The sequence below is a fragment of the Heliangelus exortis genome, chromosome 10 (assembly GCF_036169615.1).
Source record: "Heliangelus exortis chromosome 10, bHelExo1.hap1, whole genome shotgun sequence".
NCBI lineage: Eukaryota > Metazoa > Chordata > Aves > Apodiformes > Trochilidae > Heliangelus > Heliangelus exortis.
Window position 1 is genome coordinate 17,316,286 of NC_092431.1, and position 18,096 is coordinate 17,334,381.

The 18,096-nt window shown below is 36.8% G+C and overlaps 1 protein-coding gene across 6 annotated transcripts in view; it reads left to right on the forward strand.

The window, feature by feature from the left end:
* INPP4B (inositol polyphosphate-4-phosphatase type II B) overlaps positions 1–18,096 on the forward strand; it is a 267,108-nt gene that overhangs the window by 222,370 nt on the left and 26,642 nt on the right. For all 6 annotated transcript variants that reach the window (XM_071753780.1, XM_071753784.1, XM_071753782.1 and 3 more), the window contains 5 exons: positions 547–664; positions 3,273–3,413; positions 5,616–5,713; positions 9,790–9,902; positions 14,377–14,531. In XM_071753780.1, the coding sequence (XP_071609881.1) occupies positions 547–664; positions 3,273–3,413; positions 5,616–5,713; positions 9,790–9,902; positions 14,377–14,531 (625 nt within the window). The remainder of the gene's footprint in view (positions 1–546; positions 665–3,272; positions 3,414–5,615; positions 5,714–9,789; positions 9,903–14,376; positions 14,532–18,096) is intronic.

Genomic DNA, 18,096 nt, shown 5'->3' on the forward strand with positions numbered 1-18,096 from the left:
TAATTAGATAGGTAATAAAAAGGACTCAGGGAAATGGCCATATATTTCTAATCGCTTTGACCTGGGTGTGTTGGAATCCTTCCCCAAATTGGAATTTTTGAACATTGCAAAGGGATTTAGCATTTGTGCAGCTCTTTAGTTCACAGGCAATTGCAGATCCTTGCTGGGAAGTTGCTCTCAGGCTCCTTTTTGCATGATGCTCACTGTTGTTATTCTTAAAACCTTTGTTCCTCTGTCAGTGGGACAGTTTTTAAAGCCACTTTCAGAATAGAAAAAAAAAATTGCTTTTCTGAGTTTATTCTGTGCACATACAGAGCAGCCTGATTTTCAAGGATGCTTAATACTCATAGTCACCATTTAGGCCACAGAGAATTGTCAGCAGTTCTAAAAAATCAGTCTGCTTTTATGTAGGTTACTTTAATGTGGATTTAGAGCTGTGATTTTTAGATGCACAGACTGGAAAATAAAAACCTCAAATTGCTTTCCTGTACCCTATTCAGTGACTGGCCTGTCTATTCTTTTAATCTCTGTAATCTTTCCACTCAGGTGAAGAAGCAGGGATGCTAGAAGACATGGCTGTGGGAATTTCAGATTTGCAGAAAGTAATGTTTAAAGTCATTGAAGCCAAATCAGAAGATTTTTTGCCTGTTATAACAGGCAGGCGGTAAGAACTTTGTTGTTTCCTGGAGCCCATGGCCTGTACTTTTAATCTACAGCACAAGAAAGCCCAGATAATCATGATTTTCTTGATTAATTCTATTGAAAGCCCAGTAGTTTTATTTTTCATAAGGTGAGTGGACATGTAATGAGGTAGTAGGGATTTGTAAAGCTACTTGCATTAAGGGGTCTGGGTTCCTTTCCTGGTGAAAAGCTCAAAATTCCAATTAATCAAAACAATGTCTGGGTTGTACAAGGTTTCTGTAGCAATTTCAGTATCTAGATACTGAATCAAAGAAAAGTGACAGGTTCAATACTTACAGAAGTGTCCTCTAGCTAAAGAAAGCTTGGTCTTGGGGTGTCCATGACTTGTATTTCAATGTGACAAAGGAAATTACATTTCTCAGTTAGTCCTTGATTGTCTTAAGATGGAAAAGGAAAAACTCAGATGCTGATACTTAGTGGCCACTTATGAAAAATTAAATCTGTCTTAGTTGCTGAAGGTCACAGAGGACATAAGACAGCAGAAACCCTTGCATAAAGCTGCTAGGAAATTAATCATCACACATAAGTGCTTCTGAATATCAAGACATGAACCATAATATTTCCTTATTTATGGTTATAAGAGGGTTAACAAGATCATTCCATCAGATAAATGGGGTTTTCATCTTCATTATTATTCTAGTCTGAAGCTCCAAATGTTTTTACTAGTGCAGAATCACTTCCTTAATAGTATCACTGTTCTTAAGATGACTGCAAATTAAATTCAGCTAAAAGAAGCAACTTTTAGAAAGTATCTTTCCTCTGAAGGGGGGGTTCACCACTGATTTACTTAATTATTCTGGATTACTCTCTCAGTCCTATGGGCCTGAGGAGAAAGGATTGATATAAATAGCAGGAAGGCTGGAGTACAATAGGCAACAGCTCAGGATAAATTAAGAATAATTACAGTCTGTAGATAAAGCAGAAGAAATACATCCTTTGTAACTCACAGCAATAAAAAATCCTGAAAAATCCAGGAGCTATGTTTACTTGCTTACTGCCATTACTGAGCCTTGAGCTTCCTCAGCCATTCATGGATTGATGCAACAGTCAGTCCTTAGGAAGAGGAATTGGTGCCTGTGATTGTGGTCCTCTGCTTACTGGGAGATGTTCACTGGATGGAATCTGTATCAGACAAAAAAAAAAAAATAATCTTTAAGCCAATGTATGGGAGTGCCCCATTCCTGTTTGGAGACAGCTCCTTTTGGGCAGCATTGGAAAACAACCATAAAAGTGAAGACAGTGGAAAACCTAGTGATTTTCTAATAATGTTTAAAACCCCCACAATTTTTAGATCACTTTGGCTCTTATATGATGTGGTTCAACCAAATGTGACTCAAGACTATAGAAATTCAAGACAGAAAATTAAGCTACAAACTCCCATCTTGCAGAGCCACACTGTATAATTTTTTTTTTTCTAGGGAAGTGCTTAGGACTGAGATTCTGTGTCCACAAATAAATCAATCCCTTGACTAGGAATGCTCTAACCTGCTGATGTGGGTGACTAAACCTGACAATGTGAAATCCTGGTCAGGCACTCAGGTTCTTTTATTACTGTCAGAAGTATTTAAAACTTTTGTAAAATTCTTTCATAAAATGAAAATTCTTTCATGAATTTGGGCACATGAAGTATCCCCGGGTTTGATTCAGTTTTTCAACAAGGCACTTTGAGCCATATTGAAGTGATCTAAAAACTTGTCACTTAGTTGAAAGAAGAGCTGGTAAAGCACCTTTCAGCTGTGATATGTGAATGACCATGTGTGCATTTTTTTTTCTTTTGCAAAGCAAATGTCCATGGAAATGACTTGGTTTGTGTTCATTGCCATTTCAGCCAACTGCAAAGAGCTGCAGGGTCCATGGTCTCCAGCTGCATGGGGTTAATTTTTAGAGGCCTTCTAAGAGTTTTTCTGTCTTCATTTGTGGTGATTACAAATGTTAGAGAGTAGGGCAAAAGAAGTCAAAGGCAGGGATATTCTTAAGCAGTCCTGTTCTAGTGAAATCATATACATTTAAATATTTTAATACCTACGTTTATAGAATTCATGATGAAAGAGATAATAACTATTTACTCTCCTAAACACACTGGATTTCTCCACTCTGTTTTCCTGAGACAACATTAAAAGTTGAAAATCCAGCCACTGAACAAAATGAGAATTTTGCTTTGATTTTTTTATCAGAGGTTTTTGATAATATTACATTTAGAGTGGATACAGTATCAAGCTGTGATTCTGAAAGGAAGTTGGTTTTGTAACTGAGTTAAGCTGCATTGTAGGAGTTGATGTGTTCTCATTGGTATTTTGATAGCAGATTACTTTTTTACTGCTTTCATCTTCAATCTTATTTTCATTTCAGTGTTGAAGGCAGAATCAAAAATGTGCAGTTCTGCATACCTGCCTTTTTCCAGATAGCTTGATTATGCTCTTAAAACAAGCAAGCTGAATTCTCACTTTTTATGGTTCAATATAATTAAGGAGAAAAGGGTGGAACTGATTTATAAGTTGCCTGTAGTTTAGGAAGGTTGCAGTTTCAAGCCTAGTCAGTATTCCCATCCTTATTCTTCTTATTTTTCTTAGTGAACATTATGTTATAGAGGTCCAGCTTCCAGCAAAGATGTTTGAGTTGCTGCCCCAAGAGATTAAAGAAGGAAAACTCCTTCGTATGTATCCAGTCCTCTTTAATGTTGGAATCAATGAACAGCAAACACTTGCAGAGAGGTAAGAAAAAATTTTGTTGTGTTTTCTAAGTATGCCATTCTAGTTCAGGATGTCTCTGAGGATTAAAAGAAATCTCTTGTGTTATTTGCTCAATCTCACATTGACTTGGTGTTTATTTTTAAAAGTGTTAAAGCACAATCTATGAAGCAATGCAATAAAATGAAAGTTTTCAATAAAATGAAAAAGTTTTCAATATAATGAAAAAGACCATATGCAGGACTTTATTTCACACAATCAACACCAAGTTTCATTTGGATACAGATATAAAATTAATTTATACTTCTGGGATGTATAATTTTGTTCCTCTACAGTTCTTTGTCTTTCTCAAACATGACTTTGAAAACTGGAGACTCTTGTTATCTTCAGGTGGGTTTCAAGATGCTGGACAAGTTATAAGCTAGAAAAAGACAATTTTTCTCAGCTTTTTAGGGCTTTTTTCCAGGGTTGAGGATGGGAAGTTAGTAATAGGGAATGCATTAGTAGTATGTTTGTAGAAACATGAAGGCTGATGCTAAAGTTCTCATGTGTTAATATTACTTCTCTGGAAAAGTTGCTGGGAATTAATTAATTAGTACAACAGTCAGTTTCACCAACCTATTAATTTTCTTTTCCAAGTGAAGGGTATCTGCTGGTTATTTTAAATTACCAAGTTTGTGCAATGCTAGAACTGCAAGGTAGATAGCAACAATAAGACAGGTATATTTATTCTTATTCTTATTCTTATTCTTATTCTTATTCTTATTATTATTATTATTATTTGCTGGTTTTATTAACTGAGCATCCAAGTTAGGTAATACTTATCTTCAGAATGCATTAACTCCAAAATCAAAACCAAAAGTGAAAATGGAGCTGGGAAAATAGAGAGACAAGTGAAAAACCATTAACCCAGATAATAAGCAAGAAGTTGAGCTCAACAGGAGTTTCACCTCCTGTTCTTTATAGCCATGTGGTTTTTTGCTTTTAGTTTTTTGCTTTTGATTTTTTGCTTTTGTTTTTTTTGCTTTTGGCTTTGCTTTGGGGTTTTTTGCTGTTGTTTTTTTTCTTCTTTTTTCCTTTGCTTTTTTTTTGCTTTTGGGGTTTTTTTCTTTCTTTTTTTTTTTTTTTTGGTCTATTGACTTTTTTGGGTTTTGTGGGGTTTTTGTTGTTTTGTTTTTTGTTTTTAAGGTGTTTTGTTTTTTGATTTTTTTGGGTTTTTTTGTGGCTTTTTTGTTTGGGTTTCTTGTTTGCTTTGGGTTTGGGGTTTTCTTTTGTTTTTCGGGTTTTTGTCTTGTTTTTTGTGTTTTGTTTTTTATGGGTTTTTGGGGAGTTTTTTTGCATTTTTGTGGGGTTTTGGGGTTTTTTTGTGTTTTTGTTTTTTGGTTTGATTTGGTTTTAGCCTATGTGAAACCTGGCAACCATAGAATTTTTGCCATGCATCCTGACATCCTGCTGCTGCCTGAGCTTTCTGTGAGGTTCAGGATGATGCCAACCTGGGTGATGCTCCCAGCAGCCTGGGTTGGTGCAGGACACCCCAGACCCTGTTCCTGACCCAGCTGCAGCTCAGATCCAGGCAGCAGAACTCAGCTCACAGCTCTCCGAAGCTTAATGGTGAAATCACTGGGAAAAACAGCAAAGAAATGGTCCTCTCATTAGTTTAAAATACAAGAAACTGAGATAACTACCAGCTCAGCAGCAGAATAGGGCAGAAGGCCCAGAGAAGTAATCAGTTTGACTATTTATAGCAAATATTCTCAGACCAGAGCAGAAATTTGTTCTTCAGAAGGATTTCCACCTGATACTTGCACTTGTTCATCTTCTGTGGCTTCAGTGTTGTCCAACACTGGTAAAAATTAATGTACCTAAGCTGCAGGAGCAGTGAGAAATGTTGGAGTTGGTGTTCTCTGCCTTTGAAATTCCCACAAAGAGCCCTTGTGTTTATTCTGGATTTGTGACACGAAAAAGAATATGTGCTTTATTGAATGTTTATTTGCAAATGGGTTACTCTGTCCATAAATTTTTGGAAGGATTGTCCATGAGTGATGACCTCTTTGACAAACTGTGGTTGTAAAGTATGTGAGACATCAGCAACTGTGCATTTGACAAAATACATTCAGCAATAGAAAAAAAAAAAAAAGTTACTTCTTTATGCAAAGCACTCATTCTGAAGGATAATTAGTTTTGGTTTTGCTTTTTTGTTATCGTTGTATTCTGCTTTTTTTATAGGTTTGGAGATACCACTTTGCAGGAAAACATTAACCAGGAAAACTTAGAACTTCTGAAAGAGTATTACAAGCTGTTTACAGAAAAAATGCCTCCTGATTGTGAGTACAAAAGAATGCCATGTCCAAATGGCTTGGAAAAGGTTTGACAGGTGGAAATTTATAAGCAAGTAATATTAGGGCAGTGGTGGCAGGGAGCTTTTACATTAAGGCCTCAATCCCATACAGCTGTTCCATAAATTTTAACACTTTGTGCCTGTACACAGCCCTGCTCAGCTCAGTAGCAACTGCAGGGCCATGGCCACAGCATAAACTACAGGGAGAGTGAAACAGAATAATGCAAAACATCTTTTAAAAATGATTAATATTATGCTCTTTTTAATATTTCAAGTAGAGGACAGTCTGTACCTTCTATATTTGGACAGAAATACTCAGTGGGAATTCTAATCAGTTTCAGTCATTCCCTCCATACTTACTTGGAATATGTATTAAGGTCTGGCAAACCACTGAGAAATCTGCAGATGCAAATACAAGTAATGAGCCACATCATAATGTCACTGCTAGCATCATTCCATCAGAAGAGACCCCATATCCCACTTTTGCAGAAATTTATCATAAGCATTACAATTGTGTTATTTTGATCGTTGACAGCAAACACTGAGCAGAGCATCTGTATAAATCTAATTGTAATAAAGGATGCCTAAACTGTATTCCCAAGTTTTGCTGCAGAGTTTGCAATCTGATTTTAAGCAGCTTGGATATAGATCTCTGCTCCTTCAGCTCTGGTGTGGCAGATGGTGGGGGTGAATATGTTGACTCTAAAGATCTGTCACCCTCCAAGACACAGAGGGTGAATACTGCTGGTTGAAATCCCATGTAAAGTTTCTGTTCTCTTAAAAAATACTTTGTGCTGATGCAAATTATCCATTACATGTGTGTACTTGTAGTTATGTCTAACACATTACTGTGTATTTGTACATATCTTTTATATCAGCATTATTTTAAATTGCTAATAATTTTGACAGAAGTGAAAACTCTGTTCCTAAAGGCTGGGCTGTGTGCCCATCCAGCCACATCTCTAGTATTCCTAGGATAGCTACAGAAAAACTCAGACAAAAAGCTAGTCATTAATTCAGGGGATCCTGCCAAGAAAGCATCCTAAAACACTAACCCTCACCTGTGGTTTGGTCTAGGGTAGATCTGTACTTCATAAATTTATCCTATTATATAAAAAGCAAAAATTTGCATGCAGATAGTGTTGGATACTTTTCACCAGCAGAATACCTGAACTTGTCTTGTCTGCCTGCAGAAGGATTATGAGTGAGCCCCACCATCTTCCTGGACTTCTTCCAGACCATGCAGGCTTTTGAGAACTGCACTTACCTAATTTATCATGTCTTTTTTGGTTATTATTGCTTTCTTGCCTGTCTGTACCTCTGAGTTCTGAGTCTGCTCTTTGTATGAATTTTTACAGAACACAAAGCACCTTCTGGTTCTGTTTCCCTTGCAGTAGCTCCCTGCCATTCACTACACAGAATCATTCTTTTGCCTTAGAGTAATGTGCCTTTCAAAACAGCTCCCTGGAAAAAAAGTTCAGCTGAGGGCAGACTTCAATTCTTCCCTTTTTCCCACACTGCTATGCTCATGTTCTTGGGAAGATGAACTTCCATCCAAGCTGGAAGCAGCTTTAGGGGTGTAGCCAAGTGAGAGCCATTTAGTACTGATGGCTCCTTGGTGGTTTTGTCACACCTTCCCAGAGAGTTTCTGCAGTGCCAAATCTGTGCTATAAAATAAAAGCTGGACCCAGTTCACCAAGCTGTTGGTTACAGATAGTGCTCATCAAGCCAGGCAGGATTTGAGGACTCTCAATCCTCTTGGCCCCAGGCTCTTGCATCCACTATTCTAAGGCCATCTCACTTGCCTTCTGCTTCATTCAAATCTTCCATTTCAAAGAATTCAATTGCTGCTCCCACCTTTCTGTTAGTTTCCCTCTCATCTCTGTAATTCCCATAGCCAGTAATATTCCAGCTTTCTTGCTATTCCAACTATTAAAAATAATCAGCTGCATGTGACTGCATCTGCCAAACACTGACTGTCTTCTTCTAGGTGTATATGCACTCTGTCACTCACCTGTTTCTTAATCTCTGTAATTCTCTAATAGGAATCTCTGAAATCAGTAAATAATAGTGGGCTTCTAGAAAGATTCCTACCAAAAATGCCAATAAAATGTAGTTCTGGTTTAGGCACTACAATAGTACTGCTTTATCAGCATAGCTCCTGATAGGAAGGGGATAAATAACTATGATTGCTGCTCAGTAGCAGATAATTAATGGAAAAGAGCAGCTTAGAACTCAATTTAAATAGCTGAATGCATAAAATTGGAGAACCCTGTTTTGTGTGATATTCAGTGTTGCTGAATATTGAGTGTTGCTGAGACTTAAGACCCCAGCAGCATCAGGGGTGTGCAGTGTGATCCCATGGGAGGAGAGGGATAAATGCAAGGTTTGGAAAACCTGCAAGCAAGTAAGGATTTCCTTCCATAGCCTTGTAATGCAGGTAGCAGTAGCTGCATTTTCAACACCAAGTCTGTGTGTCTCTTTTATACTTTTAGGCTTCTCCCCCTTATAATTTATGAGAATGATTTGATGGTTTAATACTGCTGTGTGACACAAGGAACTTAAGCAATCCATCACATCCTGTCAGGATCTGGCTTATTTGACAGTGTTATACATTAGAGAATCTTGCTTTATCTATGGTGAAGTCAACTCTCTGAGGTGATGCATCTTCTACATTGAACCAAAGGAAAAGTACTTTGAAGGAATAAAATGTTCAGTGATACATTCTTGTAATCTGGAAGCACCTTTTTAGAGCACTCATCTTATGCTCTGTGGTTTAGAGAAAGAGATGCAGGATAAGTATAATAGTCTGGGGGGCTGTGATGTATATTTATATACCAAATGCATGATCAGGATTTATAATACACATATAAACCAATCCCCATCAAGCATATTAAAACCCAGTTTCACTGTACTTTGCAGATACTTTGGTTCTTTTGGGCAGCACAGTAAGGGTGAGACAACTTAGACCATTTAAAAATAGTTCTTTTGAGTATATTTAAATTCCTTCTTACTGTGACTCATTGATAAGGGAAGCTGCAGAATTCATTAGAGGTAAAAGGTAAAAGCCTGTTGGTAAGTGGGATCATTCCAGCTGTGATCAGGCTAGGAGAATAGGAGTTTGACCTACATTGGCCTCATGAAATGTAAATCTTGGGTATTGAGTTAGGGCTTGGATTGTTTTGGGTTTTTTCCCCACTAGGTGGAATATTGTACTTTTTCTTGTTGAAAAAAATGTCACTCGATCAATCTGTTTGACTTCTGTTTCAGCTGGTTCTGAACCCTTCTTTGGTGATTATAGCTAGAAAGAATTTTGAGGAACAGATTTTGGCTGGTTTTAATCATTTTCAAAACTTACAGCAGTTACATTGAATAAAATCCTTCTATATATATGCACACAAAAAAAGCAGAAGAGCCAATTGAGTTGCCTATTCTTTCTTGAGTTTCCCTCTAGGGATCTACAGTAATAAAATGTAAGCACAGCTGCCATACCCAGGGCAAGTAGGTAAAATTTGGGGTTTTAAGTAAGCCTGGAATGATATTGTATTTCATTAAGTTCCATTTAATTTCAGACTGAGAAATATCCTTTGCTAGGCTTTTTGGGGAGGGTATTTAGTGCTGTTTATCCTTCTTAATGTGCTATATGAGGAACTAAAGTATAGTTCTAAAACAGAAATTGCATGTTCCATTTTGAAAAAAAAAGCAAAATATTATTACTTGGAAAAAAGACCCCACCCCAAGGCAGATTTTAATACACTCAGCTATTATCTCCATTTAATATCTGTTATAGTTGATTAATACAATTGAGCAGGGATTTGAATGTTTTCACCATCCATTTATGAGGTTAATGTTGAAGACACTTTAATTTTCTGTGGTGGAGATCCTAGGAAGGACAACCCAATACTTAAAAAGAAATAAGGTTTACCAACTTCCTAATATTTAGTTGGTGTTTGTCTTCTGTGTTACAAAATAAGGTTGTAAATAACAGACCTGTTCTTTCATATGAGCAATCTTTAGTCAGCACAACCCTATCATAAACCTTATCATCCTTTTTTTTTTCAGGTCTGCCACATTTTCAAGAACAAAATGACTTAAAGGGTCTGCTAGAAAATCTCCATCAAAATATCCAGTGCAAAAAGAGAAAAAATGTGGAAATCATGTGGCTGGCTGCTACGGTGAGCTCTGTCTTGTTTCACATCCATTTGCATGATGAAGTAATTTTCACATGACTGCTGATTCTCTAAGTGCAGAGGACTTGAAGGATGTGACTGGAAAACCCAGTAATTAAGTGTCAGGTATTCTGAAATAGCTCTACAACACTTTCCATTCTGATGGTCTCTCTTCCTCCTGCACTTAAATTACAGATATTTTCTTTCTCTCACTTTCCTAACTGGTAGAGCTTGCTAGAATTCAAAGCAAAAGGTGATTTTGGTCATTTTCTTGTGCTCTAAATCTGCCCTTTTCTGCAGAGCTTCTCCTGGTTGGGTGCTCTGTGCCTCTGCTTGGGGTTTTCTGTCTAAGGTGCAGGATTTTTCATTTAGCTCAGAGAGTTGTGTAACAGGTGAAAAGACATTTGCTTTTTTTTGGCCATGCTTTTAATTTACCTGAGTCTGGCTGGGCATCCCCAGCATGGGCAGAATTAGTTTTTTGGATGATCCCACAGAGCTGTAAATAGATCACCTTATATAAGAAACAATACAGGATTCAGCTACAGTATGTAACCTTTTTTTTTTTTTTTTTTGATGTAGTTTAGAATCACCCATTCCTTGATAATACAAAATGTGGTTATTCAAAACATCTTCCTTTTATCACTCAGTTTCCATAAGCCTTAAGGTATAATGCAGAACATGATTACTTGTTCTGGCTTCTGTTCAGCATTGCTGTAATTGAGGTAGTTCTGTTTTATAAAAACTTGTTTAATTGTAAAATACAACTTGTAAGCAATCACATTTTATCATTTTATGAGTTTTTTAGCCAGTGTCACCATGACAGCCCCTCCAAGGAAACTGATAGTGATACAAACTTGCTTGCTTTATTCAGTTAATTCCTTTTTGTTTCTTAATGCTGTGGGGTTTGCACACACATGTTGAGAAAAAAACCAACAAAACAAGCCCTTAGATGTTTATAAAGAGATCAAGCTTTTCAGGAATGTGATATTCAAACAAATAATTATCAGATTTAGAGAAGTACCTTTGGTATCTGCCCATTTATACAAGCAGTGACTTGAGTCTTTGGTGTCCAGTGAAACTGAAGCAGGAATTTGTCTTTTGGGAACTTGCATGCATATCCCCTTCAAGGCAAATAAATATTTGATACAAAATAATTATGAAATTTTCAATGACTTTTCACTAACACCAGGAACAAGGCAATATTAAGTATGTCTTTGTACTAATAACACTGCTGTAATTTTTTATATTGCCAGTAACATTTTGCCCTGTGATTAATAAATACTATCACGTGCTGTTGCAGTATAAATCTGTTGTAAATAAAATATAAGCTTTTCTTGCATTACCACTTCTTCAATTACCATGAAACATTGCTTTTTTAAAGAAGTAAAAGATAAATCAGCACAGGATAGTGTAAAATGAACTACAAAGAAAATCACAGAATTTACTTCATATTTGGATATAGAGTGTTGTACCCTCTATTCAGAATTCCCTGAAAATAATTAAATGGGTAAAAAGTATTCATTGGATGTACAGACTGTTTCAGATTTCAGATATTTCTCTTTGCATTACCTTACTCTGTAAATTTCTGAAATATGTATTTTGGGACCCACTGATCTACGGGGTTACACTGTGTTAAATTTATTTATTGGAAAAGCATCATTCCCTGCTCTAAGGGTAGCACTTGGTTATTGCACCAGGTGTATGACATTCTACATGGATGTGCACATTTACCTTCTCCTGCATGTAATCTGTATTATAATGGGGCTGTGAGAACACATCTGCATTTAAAAAGTCAACACACAAATATCTGCACATAGATATCACAAAAATTTCTTGTTTTAAATATAATGGGACAGAGATTTAAAGGTTATACTTTATTTCCTAAACTTCACACTTGCTTCTGCCTTATAAGAGGAAAACCAAGCAGAGTATTAATTTATCCTTGTTTAAGTCTCCATGGGGTTTTATGCTTTGATCATCTTCTCTTTAAGCTTAATCACAATCCTAATAATTTAATCTCTGTTTGCAAGGGAGACTTTCTAAAGCTCAAGTAAATGTTAAGTCAATTTCTCCTCCTCATATATCATCAATGTTTAAGGAAGGAATAAGCAAAGTTGAGGATCAAATTAAAGTTGTATTCTAATTGCAAGCTGTGATATGATGACATTACCATATATTTGATATTGTACCTTCTGAGAATTCTAGAGCATCAGATCATTGTATTTGCCCATTTTAATTATTTACTTCCATTAACTGCTGCTGCTCAGTGAAATGAATTATTCTGAGGATTAATCTGGGCCAGCCTGTCAGGTTAGTCTACACTTCTCCTTCAGTCAGAATCTAAGTTTTTTAAAGTTTGTTTATTTCAGTTAGCAAGTTGTTTCCCACTTAATCCACTTTAAAAGAACTGAGACATTTGCACTGAACTTCAGTGCAGAATCAGCTTGTGGGTCATTTGCTTGTGTCTGGAATGCATCTCAGTTCTAAAGTGACAGTCACTTACCAACACTGCCATGTGTGCTGTCAACCCAAATTTGGGATTCGGTCTCCCTTTACCACATCAGAGGCCATCACTCATCCAGAATATTTACCTTTTTCTTTTTTTCATAGACTTTGAGTTGTTACAATGACTCAGACTTCAAAAGAGACTACTGTAAAGGGAATTAATCTCTTCAGTTAAGCAGTTAAGTTTTTCCACAGCATTATCAGCACTGCTTGATACCTTCCTTTAAAAAAAAGTTTGTCATGTACTACTTAATTTAAATCCCAGTGCAGCTTTCCAAATTGAAAAAAAAAAAAATCAAGTTTCAAAATTTTGGCTTTTTGGAGGAAGAAAACACAGTACTTTTAGTACTCTATACTTCTTTGGATTTAAAGTTATACTTAATAATTTCCTGCCTTCAGCTTCCCTTACTACAGCATCAAAAAGATCTTAAAAGACTGCAAATATTGTCTAGACCATTGATTTTAATAGAATTTCTGAGAAATGCAGTTAATGGATTAAAACCAGCTCATTAGTTGAATTGAGACTAGAAATATTGGGTTCCAGTTTCATCCTTCATGATCCCAAGTAAACACTTCATAAACAAGCAGAGAAGTTCTTTAGGGTGAGCCTTAATTGCTGTAATTTCTTGCCTTGCCCTATTCACATAACTTTTTCCTTTTTTTAATACTGTTACATCTGTGATTTTCCAGAGATAGGAGCAAGCAGAAGGGGGCAGAGGGTTTTACCTTCTCTTAGGCCAAAGTACATCAGGGCCCAGGTAGACCTTTATTTGGGCACACCAGCTCTCCTTCAAACTTTCTGTTTCTAGTAATATTGTTTGAATCCAGAATATGAACTAATGGGCTGGTACAATGACAAATTCTGAAGAAAAATTCTTATCTTTAAAAAGATTTCATTTTCCCCTTGTCCTGTGTAATTTTATTCTAAATATACAGTGAAAGTAGACAGTCCATGGAAGTAATTTGTGTTAAGCTTTATTTGTCTAGGTCATGCATAGATTTTTTTGCCTGTTAAAAATAAAAACTGTGGATAAACTCAGTACTAAGATAGATGTGCCTGAACCTATACCATCATGAGTAGGTAGTTCTCTGTGTCCCTGAATCTGAGTTTAAAAAGACTTTTCAAAGTTTTTTTCTTCTTTTATTTCAACATTCATTAGGTGTTCAGACAGTTAAGCTTTAAATGAATAGGGTGGGTTTCACAAAGTGGGAAAAACATGAAGCAGCTTTTCCTTTTCAAGTTTAGGCTCACAAAAATGCTTTGTTTTCTTCAGGAAATGGGATGCAATGGTTTGGTAAGGTGCAGTGTGTCTAGACCTAATTTCAGTGACTTGCTTTAAAATGCTTAGAACTAAGAATAGTATGTTGGGGGTAAGGTTTGGGGTGTTTAGGGTCCACCATCAGTTTCTTGCTTCATTTGGCAGAGGGGTGGGGGCTGGGGTGAGCAGCAAAGAGAGATGATGGTGACAAGAGTGCAAGATTGTGAACAACCATCTCTTAAAATGAGTCAGGGCCTCTTTTTCCTCAGTGGGCTGGTTATTTGTAGGCTTGTCCTGCTAATGAAAACCCCGAGGATCTGCTTTTAAAAATGTGTCATTTGGACAAATTGGAAATGTGCTATGGGGCCGTAGCTATAAACTTTTGGTGGTATTTTTGTAGACTGTTAATCACACACATTTATAAACAAAACATAAATTGACCATTCCTTTCAGCAGTTTGTCAGGCCAGGAGGGGCATAATCCTTAGGATATGAAAATCCTCGAGGCAGCAGTAGGAACTGATTTATCTGCCAGGGCCCTACAGCCCTATAATTAAGTTACTACCTTTTCCTTAGTTATTTTTCCTGGAGAAATAGCATCGTTCTCTCTATTCCTTGCGATTCATTGGGATTGCAGGACTGTGGGAGTTCAACAGTGTGGAGAGAACAGGAGTTGTGAAAAAAGGGGCAGAAGGTTGAGGTCTGTGTGTGTTGCAGATCTGCCGCAAGCTGAACGGGGTTCGCTTCACCTGCTGCAAAAGTGCCAAGGACCGCACGTCCATGTCGGTGACCCTGGAGCAGTGCTCCATCCTGAGGGATGAGCACCAGCTCCACAAGGACTTCTTCATTCGTGCCCTGGATTGTATGAGAAGGTAGGTGGAGGTCATTGCATGTCCCTTGAGTTTTGGGCTCAGCCAGGAGCAGTCTAAAGCTCTCTGCGAATGTGAAAGAGGCCCTAGTTCTGGTTTAGCCAAGAGCTGAGTGTGCCAGCTGGTAAGTGACCCTGCAGGAAAGGCCTTTGCAGTTCTCCATTTTATCCCTAATTAAATCTTCTGAGATGGATATCTGAAGCTTTCTATGTGTCACTTCCCTGATTGTAGATTTTTGACCAAGGTAAATAGCAGTTATTTTAACAAGGTCTTAGGTTTTCGTAAGGGTTAAAATTTTAACAACATTCTGTGACTGTGTTAAAAAAACCCATCATTTTCTGTTTTAAGAGTATTGTTTAAATGTTTACACATATTAAATCATTTTGTAAAATTCAGGCAAATATAGTAAAAGCAGAATCAGCATTTGTTACAGATGGCCATTCTTATTAGATTATATTATTAAAAGTGAAACATATACCCAAGCAGTTTTGGACAGACGGTGGTTGCCACTAGATCAGATAAAATCTTCACTGTGCTTAAAAAAACAAACAAACCAATAAAAGACATGTTTAATTCTAAATTACAATAATGCAGACATTGAGGCTGATGTTATCAGGGTTATGTAATTATAATAGGTAAAGATTCCTGATTATCTAAATCTTTGGTGCATTAAAAAAAAAAGTTCTCATCACAGAATGAACCCAGATGCTGTGTTCTCTGAAGAAACTTTCATCATTGGCTTAATGAGTAGTGTTTTATTTTCGAGAAGAGTTTAAAAAATGTATCCACAACTTTCAGATAACAGGCAACCAAAGTCACTGCAAAACTTGTAGAAAAAATGTGGTCAGCCTGCAAAAAAGTAACTGAATCCTACCTTGCACTTCTGTGAAGCACAAGTTGTTGGATTTGCAAAGATCATACCTAAGTAAACAATGATGTTTAAAGTCTGTAATTGATAATTCTTTACCTTAATATTTAGTACTGTCAGATGAGGTGTTTAATGTAGGTTAACCCATGTAGAGTCCTTTCATTCTTTGGCAAGGAGAGATATTTTGAAGAATAGAGTTTGTCTACAAAGAGCAATTGAGCAGACAGTGAGATGGCTCAGATGCAGAGTTGATTTCCAAGGTGTTAATGTGGTGTGATGTGTTAAACTGAGGTGTATTTTTTGTATTTATCACCAGCTTGCATAAATCCTGTAGCTTCTGCAGTATTTCAGTGAGTGAGTGGCTTGTGTGCAGTCTTCCATAACTACATGTTTTATCATTAATGACAAAAAAATCAGTTTTCTCCGTTAAATTTCATTTGTGTTGGCATTTCAAATGTTACTTTCTTTTATGTCTCCAATAATATGAAAGTGGAAATATAAAATATAAATATGAAACAGCAAATCAGCAGATGCAGGAGAACTAAGTATATAGAATCATTATTATGCTAGAATAATATTGAGTAGTAGATTGGAAAAGTTACACAGATATAAGCCTGATTTATTAAAAAGAACAAAAGACCTGATATTTATACAGACAACACACAAAGTTGTGGTAGGTTTTGTAGGCTAAAATGTCTATCATGTAGCTGATCTAAAATCTGAGGAGTTTAACAGATTAATTGTATTTGCAGATAAAAATCAATTGGACTCACAAAGGAATGGTGAAAAACCTAGAAAATCTGGAGAAAACTTTAAAATTAAGTAAGCAGATGGATATATGAGGTTGAAACACCATCACAAAATGTTAATTCTATATTTTTGCTCTAGTTTTAAAGAGAAAAGCTTTACCCCAGTAGTATCCTGTAAATTGATTTGAAACAACCTGAACTGAAGTAGTTGTCATGCTGGATGGAAGGCAATAGTTTTGGCAGTAGCATAAAAAATAACCTGCACCATCAGTGTAAAGAATGCACAGATCTTGTGCCTATGCTGGTTTCTATCTTTAGAACACTGGTCACACAACTGGAGGAGAAAAAAAAAAAAAAAAAAAAGGTCAGCCAACTTTTTTTTTTCTCATGAGCTGGTGAATTAAAGCCCAAAAAATTCAGAACAGAAGAGTAAAAATGTCAAATGAGGATACATAGTCCTTATTCCCATTGAGAGATGGTCAGACAGTTTTAAGAGTTGTCTTTGGGTGCTTTTTTTGGTATCTTTGATGCCACTGACATCCTGCAGGGAGTGTCACTTCCTCCCCACCTGTCACTGGAGGGGCTGATGGAGGTGACCCAGGCTTTCCTCTCTCTCCACCGCTGACCAGGGAGTGTGACAAGGATGCTCCAGCTGGCTTTTAATCTTCTGGAGGAGGAGAAAGGTGAATTGCAGAGAAATGCAGTTGGAGAAAGCAAACTGGGAAGGGAAGGAAAGCACAGCCAAGCTAAAGAGAGAGGGGGGGAAAAAAATAGCACCAGGATTTCCATTGGAAGGGATGTATTGGGGTTTCAACTAAATCTCCAAGAGAAGTTTGAGGGAAATTTGGCAGCTACATTTTGAAGTTTGTGTGAGTGAGGTCAAGAGACTTGTTTGGTAGTGGTTGTGATGCTTGCTCTCTTATCCTATCTTTTTATTTGATTACTGCTGTGGAGTGTTATTTGACAGATTATGCTGTGCACTTCTAAGCTTTTCATTGAGTACTTGTAGAAGCTTTTAGAATGATTTTCACATCTAAAAGAACCTATTTTGTTTCAAGAGCAGAGAAAAACTTTGCCATTTAATTCAGAACTTCAGCAATTTTCCCGTGATGAATCTTCTCTGGATCACTTAGTTAAACTCTGTCAATCAAACCCCTTTATGCTGATTACTACAAATCACTTTTCAGTTTTTCAGAAGAAAAGCAGACAAGAAAAATTCATTTTCAACATCCAGAATCTTAACAGACTGCATTGATCTTTGAAAGGCTCTTTCAAGAGTTAACAGTAGGAGACAGACAGTACCATGGAACAAACTGAGCTATAAAAGTGGGGATTCAAAAGCAGCTTTTATGGGAAGTGCCATAATTTTGAGACAGGAAAATTATAAAGGTGTCTGTGTAGCTGCAAAGATTTTTCTTTTCTGGCCAGTGCTGTGACATAGCTTTGGTGGCTGCTGTAAAAGGAATCTGTGTGCTTATGGGTTCCTGCTTTCTGGCCACCAGAAATTTGGAGGTGCTGGGCTTCTTCATGCTGCTGCTGCTTTTTTTTTCAGCTCCTCTGGTGTCCCTAAAATTCTGAGCAAACCCAAGGCAATTTCAGATGCTTCTGTTTGTTTTCTTTGATATACATGGCACAACACTGTTTTGGAAATTACTGCCAGTAGCTGTTATTTCATGAATTATTTTAAGTGGAATTGTGTCTTGTGGTGATAAGCTCTGTGATGTTTATTACTTCTTAAAAAATAATAGAAAAAAACTGTGGAAAATATCTTTGCATTTGTTGTCCCTTTAGTTCATGAAAAATGTGGTGAAATGATGATAGGAATTCAAGCTTTATTACTTACAATTTATAATATATGGATGTGTCTTCTGAGTGTAACTAGCAATTACAATGCTGCTTTTGGTGTGCATGTAAAGGGGCTATTCCATAAATCTGTGCAATACAGTTTTCT